Source organism: Trachymyrmex septentrionalis, unplaced genomic scaffold, assembly GCF_001594115.1.
Source record: "Trachymyrmex septentrionalis isolate Tsep2-gDNA-1 unplaced genomic scaffold, Tsep1.0 scaffold112, whole genome shotgun sequence".
Classification (NCBI taxonomy): Eukaryota; Metazoa; Arthropoda; class Insecta; order Hymenoptera; family Formicidae; genus Trachymyrmex; species Trachymyrmex septentrionalis.
In genome coordinates, this window is record NW_017304248.1 from 888,867 (window position 1) to 899,525 (window position 10,659).

The 10,659-nt window shown below is 30.4% G+C and overlaps 1 protein-coding gene across 1 annotated transcript in view; it reads left to right on the forward strand.

The window, feature by feature from the left end:
• Positions 1–10,591, forward strand: part of LOC108752671 — a 12,056-nt gene extending 1,465 nt beyond the window's left edge. The window contains exons 2-12 of the mRNA XM_018493693.1: positions 195–784; positions 1,544–1,654; positions 1,742–1,989; positions 4,105–6,551; positions 6,713–6,842; positions 6,924–7,421; positions 8,277–8,408; positions 8,500–9,128; positions 9,265–9,663; positions 9,745–9,977; positions 10,250–10,591. Of these exons, the coding sequence (XP_018349195.1) occupies positions 195–784; positions 1,544–1,654; positions 1,742–1,989; positions 4,105–6,551; positions 6,713–6,842; positions 6,924–7,421; positions 8,277–8,408; positions 8,500–9,128; positions 9,265–9,663; positions 9,745–9,977; positions 10,250–10,462 (5,630 nt within the window). The 3' untranslated portion in view covers positions 10,463–10,591. The remainder of the gene's footprint in view (positions 1–194; positions 785–1,543; positions 1,655–1,741; positions 1,990–4,104; positions 6,552–6,712; positions 6,843–6,923; positions 7,422–8,276; positions 8,409–8,499; positions 9,129–9,264; positions 9,664–9,744; positions 9,978–10,249) is intronic.
• The last annotated feature ends 68 nt before the right edge of the window (positions 10,592–10,659 follow it).

Sequence of the window (10,659 nt, forward strand, 5' to 3'; positions counted from 1 at the left end):
TATATATATATATATACATATATGTATATTTTAAAATCCTACAAGAATTTGTGGTTAAATCTAGTTGTAGGACAAAGTGAGATGCTACTTGAATCTGACGTTTCAATTTGCATGAATATTAAATAACGTTATAAATAATTACTATTGTAAGTCATGCAGGAATGTTATCATGAGTTTATTATTTTATGTCATAGGTTTGGATAATACTATACATCCCTATATTCACAGTTTTCTAAATCATGATGTCAATGGACAACAATTATTAAATATACAATCACAAGATTTAGAACGTTTGGGTGTAATAAAGCTCGGTCATCAGGAGATTATTCTTAATGCAGTAGAATATCTTAGAAGTTTTCATTACGAACTGGATAAAGAGAATCTGCAGTTGTTGGCATTGCGACTATCAAGCCAAGCGCACAGCTTACACAAGGAGTTGTGTCGGCAAAAAAATTCAGAGTCAGTTGGCACTCAAACATTGTCAGATGTAGCGTCCATTATGATGGTGGTCAAACCTTTAGTGAGATGGATGGATTATCCTCCATTTAATGGACACATAGAATACCATGCTAAGAAAGTTGAATTGATGAAAATATCAATAGAGATGGCTACATGTGCACAAAGAGATAGATTTGCTGAAAAGCCAGTCCAAGAAATTCGGACAACTTGTAGTCAACTAGCAACGTTAGCAGATTATATTATTCAAGATATTGTTGATCCTATGATATTACAGCCTGCAAGTTTAGATTTAGCAACATTAAAAAAGAAATCCAGCGATGATTTGGTACATTTTTTTAATAATATAACAATGTTTCAATTATCTCATTATGTTCAATTCTCAAAATATACGAAAAATTATATGTCATGTTGATTTAATTTTATCAGGGTTGCCTGTGATTTTCAATTATATTTCATGCCTAATGCGTTATTTGTAACGCTGTTACTATTATTTATTCTGTTTGTAACAATACCGATAACATAATTACATTTTTGCAGTAACGATAATGAATTCAACCGTTATTTATATCGTTATTTTAATTCCCTATTATCTTTATATCTATTCAATAGATTGCATTATTTTTTATCGGATAGAAAAATTTTATTTAAATAGAAATTTAAATATTGCAAAATGTTTTAAGCTTTATATTTTAGGCATTTCGGTAGTCACTGCTAATACTGATAATCTGTGATATATGTTTGACGTGAACTATACATTTTTAATATTGAAATGCATTTTTAATAATGGCATAATTGTTAAAAAATAATATTTAATATATATAAACATTTTTAATATTTGCATTTGTAAATTATAATCTAAATTTCTAAAAATAAGTAATTATATCTTTACCCTCTTGAGGACGATATATTGTCTAATAATTTAAAAAACCATTTTTTTAAATCATAATATGATTGCTGCTTTCTGATAACATTTTTTTTATATACTACGTAATCAAAATATTTTTTAATTATATAATTTTTACAAATGCATATATTACATCATATACTAGTATAATTTATTTAATTATTGGAATATTTCTTTTAGGGTTTTTATATTTTACCATCTTTTCATGGAGTACACCAGATAACTGAAATTAAACTTGGATCTGCCGCACATCAATCTGGCAAAATGATGGAAGGTGATCAGATAGTTCAAGTAATGTCTTATATTTATGTACTTCTTATATATTATAAATTTTGACAAATTATATAATTCTAAAATGTATTTAAATCTCTATACTAGGTGAATTATCAAACGGTAGTTGGTTGGGAGAGAAAAAATTTGCTTGAATTATTTCGTGAAAGTCCAGCAGAAATGCTTTTGACTATAAAACGTAGGCCAAGACATGCTAAAGTTTATGGCAAAATTTACATAAAACCATATAAACTTCCATGTAACAGAAATACTTCTTACGCAACACAAGGACGTAGTCTTCCATCGCCTAGACCAGAATTATTAACAATACCTGACTTTGCAATGCCATCACCTAGGTAAGTTACTTTTCTATATGTACCTTTATTATTTGTGTTCTGCTAATATTCTTTCTTATCTGATAACATGTGCGTATATACAAAGTATTCCGGAAAAGGTGAGCAATTTCTCAAGAATATACAGATGAAAATAACTCTATAAGTTCGTATATAAAACTTTTTCTTTGATGCATTATTGAAATATTCATTTTTTAAATTAAGATTTAAAAAGCATTTTTTTTTTAATAACTTTTATACTATTCTCTAGGTACTGATAATTTGTAATAATTTAGACACGATTATTGGATACTGGATATCCGGCATCACACTTTTTTTCGAATATTTAATATCTAATTATCCGGCCGGATGTTTTCCCGGATATCCTGTCGGATATCTGGAAAAAAACAGCAAGGAAAAAGCGATATTAATTTTTTTTATCTTTCCAACGTGTGAAAAGAAAAAGAGGAAAGAGAGATGAACTGTGCAAGAAATTCAGCTGAAAAGAATAAATTTCTGCATTAATGACGCAGACGATCAATATAAAATTTCAACCGGATATATTATCGGATACTACTGACTATCTGGCCGGATAGTAAAAAAGATACCGGGTGTTTCCTGGATATCTGGTGCATCCCTAATAATTGTGCACATAAACTAAGATTATCTTTTTAGTGCATTTTAGTGCAGAACTGTTCATTAAAAATTATTATAAACCTTAATATATTGATTTTATTTATACAAATTCAAAAACCACGTTTTTTGAACTATGGCTCTTATAATATGATCACCTGTCTATTTTATTCTAACACGTTTTGACATGAAATATGTAATATTTCATAAACTATTCATTTTTTGATAACTATCTTAATACTTTTATGCATAGAATGAGGAGATGAATCAATTGGTGTAAAGAAGAAAAACTATTATGCCAAATTGAAAAGTAAACGTAGATTGTAACTAATTATATTTAAATTCTCATTCTCTTAAAAATTGTTGCTTAAAATAAAAATATAAACTAACTTTTTTTTACTTAATTTTTTAAAAACTTTCTTGCTATAATATTTTAAGTCGCAGCTGTTAGGACACCACGTAAATGTATTGCGCGCGCGCAAATACACACACACACACACAAAATGGGCGATACAGAAAAAAAATCTCGAGATTTCGTATTACAATGTATCGTGAACAGGAATACTGATACAGCAAAATATCGATTCGATAATGCGATTTTGCTGATATTGATGTGGATCTGATATTTCTATTTTTAAGCGATATACTTATTGATCGCGTATCGATGCGCAAAAAATTGATCTTTTTGCAAAAATAACAGTTGAAGATTATTTTGATGTTATTTCATCGATCCTTTGAATAACTATTCTGATTAGAATTTAAAAAAAAATTATGTTATTTTTATTACAACTAATACATTATATATATATAGATATTACATATAATATAGTATCATTGAACAAATATATATATTATATTGTAATATTTACATTTACACATTTTATTTTTATTTTATTTACTTATATGATCTTAATCTTATACGTCCTTACAATAATGAATACCTATGATAAATAATAAAAGTTTCAATTCAATCTTAATCTATACTAAACTAACACGCGCTTATATATAATTAGTGAACGATGGGGCATTTCGTCTTCACGCTCATACGCTGTCAGCATAAATTCATTTTTGTTGTCTATCAAATATTAAATAACAAATGATACTTTACAAGTACAGTAAGTATAAAACAAAAGTTTTTGCTTGCAGCATCCCGTATCGAAAGTTCAATATTCTTATTCAAATATCGGAAGTTAAAATATCGATGGTTAATATCGAAAGACAAAATATTGGGGAAAAAAATTCAAAAATATCAATATTTAAAATATTGCCCATTCTTAATGCGTCGTCTACAATATATGGAGTAAGAAATAAGAGTAAGAAATGGACAAACCAGTCGAATGTCAGAAAAATAATCGACTATAATTATGGTCAATTTCTTACTCTTGCTTCTTACTCCGTATTGTATGAATACATATCCTACCCTTTAATAGATTACATTTTCTATCTTGAAATGAATTACAAAATTTTTTATTTTCATATGTAACAAAAATGTCTTTTGTTATGTAGACATATGCCAAAGAAATCCGGTGCAGAGCCAACGAGCATTTTAGATGCAGTTAAAATGTTGGATACAATGACTACAGATAGTAGCGATTCTGATAGCGAAGCAGAAACGCCACTTTACGCTAAACGAAGAAATTTAGTCCAAAGGCGAGCCACAATAACCGGTGCCAGTCCTACATCTAAACATGGTATTAATCTCGAACGGTTTTGGAAGGAGTTGAAATTAGAGCACAATGCGGCTGTTCAATTACGTGATAAAGCAACATCTTGCGCCCATGGTTTGGATAATGTACCAATGGTAAATATACGGCCTCAAACGTGTTTAGGATTAGAATCGGCGAAAAAGAAGAACAATAATGAGCAAACGAATAAAAAAGTGCAATTTGAGGAAAAATTGACTGATGTTAAAAGCACGCATCCAGTTAATACGAAAGAAAAGATTACTCCTATGCAAAACTGTAATGTTGGTGCAAATATTGTAAATAAAGATATTAATATAGAACATTTGCAAGCATTCAGAGATAATGTCATTGATAGCAATAATTTAAATGATACGACTGTGCCTTTAGGTGAATGTAATAATTCTATTAGTGATACATATAGTATTAATGAAAACAAACGGAATAATAAAGAAATCGGCATGCAACACGTTGAAAAGCGTGATAAATTAGATAAAGACTATACTACCTCTGCATATGATTTATCACACATTGAGAAATTAGACTTATTTGATCATTGCTTAATCAATAAACCAAATAATAATTTAACAAAAACTAATATTAGTACTGTTGTTGAAAATGTTGATGATAATAAAAAATTGAAGGATGCAAGCAGCAAGCATAAAGAGCCATCTGCTATCAGATACGATGGTAATGTCGCTCGAAAAATTAATGACATCGAGAAACAGATCGCGTATGAGAATACAGAAGAACAGACAAGTGCCTTTGGAGTGCCTAAAAGAACAGATCTATATAAAGATAATGATTACATTTCAATAAATGGTGTAAATCTTGAAAATAGCACAGAGGAGAAAAATCAAAATCTGGAATATGATGTATTGGATGTAAACAATAAGAAATACGACGTCAAAAAATTAAATACTGAATGCGAAATTGTTGTAAACAAAAACCCCAAAACTGCTTATTTCAAACATTCGGCATGCGAATATCACGAGAATGCTGATTGTGGTACCTCAGAAATATCTAATAGTAAAAGTGAATGTAGCAATAATAATAATAATAATAATAACAGTAGTAATAGTAGCAACAATAATAGTAATAATAGTAGTAACAGTAATAATAGCAGTAGTAGTAGCAGTAGTAGTAGCAGTAGTAGTAATGGTAATATTGGTGGTGGTAATAGTGATAGTAGTAGTAATAGTAGCAGCAGCAGCACCAATAATAGTAATAGTAGTGCTAGTAAGAATAGTAGTACTAGTAGTAGCACTAGTATTATTAGCAACAATAGCATCGAAAGAAATCAAACGTTGCCAAAATGTGATAAAATTTTAGAAACGGTTGATTGTACTTATACAGAATTGCTTGAAAAAAGATTTTCCTCAGTGCTATTAAGAGATAATAATATCGGTACAATGGTGTCACTAAATAATAATACTAAGTCTATTGAAGATGATTCAGTGAATGTTACTCACAACGTTTCGAAGATTAACATAAAGCAACAAATTAAAGAAACAAAGTCTGCAGACTTGCCTCCGGCACAGGTCACGATACAGTCTTGCCGCTTTATAGAGTTACCAAAGATTCAGTCTGTTCGAAAACTTGAGAATAAATCTCGCATAACACCCCCAGAACCGCCACCTCGTAAATATTACACGAACCAAGCAATAACTGATTCGAAATTAAACAATGTTCCACAAACTTTAGAGGATTTGCAAAAACCTCAAGTTCCAGAGAGACTCGGCATTAAACGAGAATTTAAAAAAGTAGATTTAAGTTTATGTGTTAATCATATTAGGAGCAATTCGGATTGTCAAGATAAAAAGGATTCCTCAGATGTGCTTAATTACACAGAAAATTCGATGGACTTTATTGGCGAATCACGAACTGTAAGTTTAAGCGATCAAAAATTTGATCGTTTAAACTTATCTGATGCTTCGTTATATAATGAAAATAACGACAAACAATCAAGAGAAGAAAAATGTCCTTTTGAAAAGTATGAAACATTTGTTGAAAAATTCGTTTGCTCGGATCAATCCATAACAGATTGTTATAGGTTTGATCACTCTCACAATGCCGATTGTCCTGATGGTATAACATACTCAAAACAAACATTAGATTTAAAGCCAAGATTATCAGAAAAGGATAAAAGTATTGAGAAAAGTGTTGTTAATAAAGCTATGATGGTAGCTAAAAGTATCGGCTTGCATAGTAGTTTAAATAAATCTAATAATAGTCCAAGAAGCAGTAGAAAACGGAATATGTTATTAGCAAGTAAGTACAATTAATCAATAATTTTTTTCTTATTTAAGATATTTGTTCTGATAACAGTATTAAAAAATTAGGTTTCTACAATTTATATTCAAAAATATATATATATTATATATTCTTAAATTGAATCTTATAATACAAAGAAAATATATTATTCTTGTTAGAGAGGAGGAATGTATCCGTAAGAGACGTTGGTACTAACGATTTAGAAGGATGGTTGACATATCGTAGTAGAGGAGCAGGTGGCGCGTGGGCAAAAGCCTGGTTTGTATTAAAGTGTTCATCGTTGTACAGGTAAAATTGTATAAAACATATGATAAATAAATCATACACATACAACTGATTAAATATACAAATTTGTATTTTTGCAATTAGATTTAAACTACAGGACAGTGTAAAAGCTAACTGCTTGATTGTATTAACGGGCTTTACTGTATCTCCGGCTACCGAAGTAAAATCAAGAAAGTATTCCTTCAAAGTATATCACACAGGCACAGTGTTTTATTTTGCTGCTGATACCGAAGACAATTTGATTATGTGGCTGGACGCAGTTAATAAAGGCACTTTAGGAGCGGATACTCAAGATCAAAGCGTTGAGCTGTTTAGCGAAACCGATGAGAGCGATAGCGAAAGTCACAAGAGTAAATTAAAATGCACACCTCAATCTGACAAAACAAATTCGGAGAAAATGTTTGGTTCTCTGAAAAAGTCTGCACGAAAAGACGGCGGATCGTTTAAGGATCACGAAACCGGTGGTGCGAGCTTGGATCGAAAATATTTGAAATTTCTTAGTGCCAGAAATCAGAATATGCCTGTTCCAACGGCCCAATTTAGAAGTTACAGACGAGTACTTCCTACATCGACACCAAACAAGTAAATATATCAAGAATATTCTAAATCGACATACTTACCGTATATAAATCTTTTATGGTACAAATATTTTTAACATATTTTTTTGAATCTTAATATATCCTATGAGACAAAATATTTTAAGCTCTAACGAATTAAATCAAATAAAAATGCAAATATGAGTCGACATTAGATGAACGTGCGTGTACACCAAATTTATTGTCTAAAAATCCTTTGTTTCGGATCCTCAATATAAACAGTAATTATATGTATCGAGTTAACTATAACATTACATTAGTAAAAATTAATAAACTGCTGTCAAGTAGAAGTGCATACTTAAATAGTAGTTGTGCGTATCACAAAATTAATTGTCCAAAAATAAAATGATAGATCGTCAGCAGGAAATGAAAGTAATGATGTTACCTTTTTTTTATAACTATAATTCAGACAGCCAAATACAATGAGTTTGCTGATATGTTGTCGAAAATTGTTGTAACAACTAATTTTGCCAAACAGGACAAAATAAGGCATTATGTCTGTTACGTTGAACTCAATGGAATTCTAATTCTAACGACGATAACTTGAAGGCAACTTATCATCATCTCTGTGCTATCCGCGACCAACAAATTTGATCGAAGTAACACTTTTTTTTTTATCATTAATAGGATCCTTTTAATGGATTCAATATCTATTTTAAACAGGATCCTTTTAATGTGGATTCAATGTCCATTTTAAACATGATCCTTTTAATGGATTCGATATCCATTAATATAATGGAAGGAAATCTTTACTACTTTCCAACAAAAAAATCGCGTTCTTAATATAATCCAAAACTAACAATAAAGAGATGTGCAAAAAACGGTTTCGACTGTTTCACAGGAAAGAGGATTATAATTCAAATTCTCCCGATTTACAAATGACGATTGCTGGTAGTACATTCTATGGCACTTCTCAAAATGCTACAGATATATCGAACCCAGACATGAATGATTATCGGCATGCTATAGACAGGTAATTTTTATCTTATACATTTTCTATATCGCAATAATATTTTTTATAAATTTAATATCTAACAACGTTAACATATGTAATCTGTTGGTAGAAAATCAGACAACCTGCAAGGTTTTACCACACAAGAAGAATTCATGACATCACAACAAGATGAGCAACGACGTACTATGATAAACAAATCGATGTCTATGCGTGCAACGCCTTTACTCAACGATCACGTTCATGTACAGCATAGAAACTTGAATGATAGGACGACATACAATGAGGAAATTAGACAATTAAGTGACACATCTTTGAATGATATTAGCAATATTTATGGCAAAACCAGCGATGAAATACCAAACAACAATATCATGTATGTTCACTCGAAGAACAAGAATACACATGTACACGCGCCTTGCCAATTCATCAAGGATAATTTTGTTATTACTCGATCTGAAAGCGAAGCGAATTACGTACATGATAAATCTCACGGCAGATGTATGACAATTGGAATGAAAAAGGTATGGGATTCATCAAGTTATGCGCAGAAGAGAAGAGTACAGGAACTTGTGAATACTCAAAAACCGAGACATGATGATTTATTTCATTGGCAAAACACAATAAATCCAAACAAACAGAATTCTCCAAATCAGAGTGCAGACTATGAGCTTAATAAGCATAGACAATCTCCCAATTGTGAAAGTAACAAAATGCACGATTTTTCACCGAGAAATATTGGTATGATAAAGAATTTTATACAAAAACTTATTAAAAACAATAATTTTAATATCTTGACGAAATTAGTATCTGAATAGTCTTATTAATTAAACGTTATGAAATTCTCTTTAATTAAATCTATTTTTACTTTATATAGGATATTCTGGATCTAATAATGACCTCGCAAGTCATACATCGTCTGAGACACAGCAATGCATAAAGAAAGATGCGTCGATTAATCGGAAGGGGAGTTTTAATTTTACTAATCGTTATGATAATAGTTCTTCCGACAAACACTGGCTAGACTCACTAAAATATAACGACAAGAAAAGCTCAAGTTGTGATAAAAATCGTCTGAAGAATGTTGCACAGTATCAACCACCACCAATGCCGACATCACCTTTCGAACAGGAAGAAATGCGTGCTACATTTGAGATGCATTTAGATAAGAACGATCATGTACAGAAAGCGAGTCGCCTGAAAGTTTTATTCGGTACGAAACAGCAAAAACCCTGTACCTTAGAGCTTCCTAAAAATGCCCAGAAAACCGTATCAGGTAACTTCTATTAAATAGTTATTAACTTATTGAATATAATATATGTAATGTGTTTTGGCAACAAATAATTTTGAATTTTAGAAACTAGTTCGCCGCGGTTGTATAAAGCGCTATTTCGGGATAAGTATTGCTCTAATCAATCGCAGCATCCATTATCTACTTGTTCCGGTAGTCCAAACTCTGACGACGATGAAATCAATCAGTCTCACAGTTCTTTCAACAATAACAATCCTTCCCAGATGTTTATTCAAACCTTGCGTTCGGTCAATTCGGTCAGTGATCCGGATACAATAACATCCTCTATCAAGTCAAAAGTGCGTATAATTAAATCTACTGTTTTATTTAATGCATAAACGTCTTACATGATTAATTGAAAGTAATGAGAGCGACGCAAAAGAAATGATAAACAATATGAATAATATTTGAACAGAAAATATATTGAAAAAGAATATGACAAAATTTAGTTGAACATAAGAAATTATATTACTTTATCTTTTTTAAAAAAATAATTCTTTAATATTTTAAGTTTATATTGACAACAATTAATAGTGACAAATATTCACCAAATAATTTCATTTTGTTTTAGTACGACAGTGGATATTCATCCAACAAAGGCTTTCTAAATTCTAGAAAGAACTTGGTACCTGCAGTATTGCCATACATACCGCCACCAACATCTCCACCACCTGATTATCCTGGTTTAGAATATCCACCAGTATTTGAACCTGGAACTTACTCTCTTTCGGATACATCATTGCTACGCAGTCGTAACAAAAATAGTCAAAACACAGGCCAATAACAAAAGCCAAATTTATCTTTTTAAGCAACCAAAGAAAACAATTTCCTTTATGTCGACATTATTAACATAGAGATAGAATTTAATGCAATAGAAAGTTAGTATTCTAAAATAATCTCGTAATTCATCTCATAATTCTACAATATATTAAATATATTTATATAATTATATCAAAATTGTTGAGAATTTATTTTTTTTTT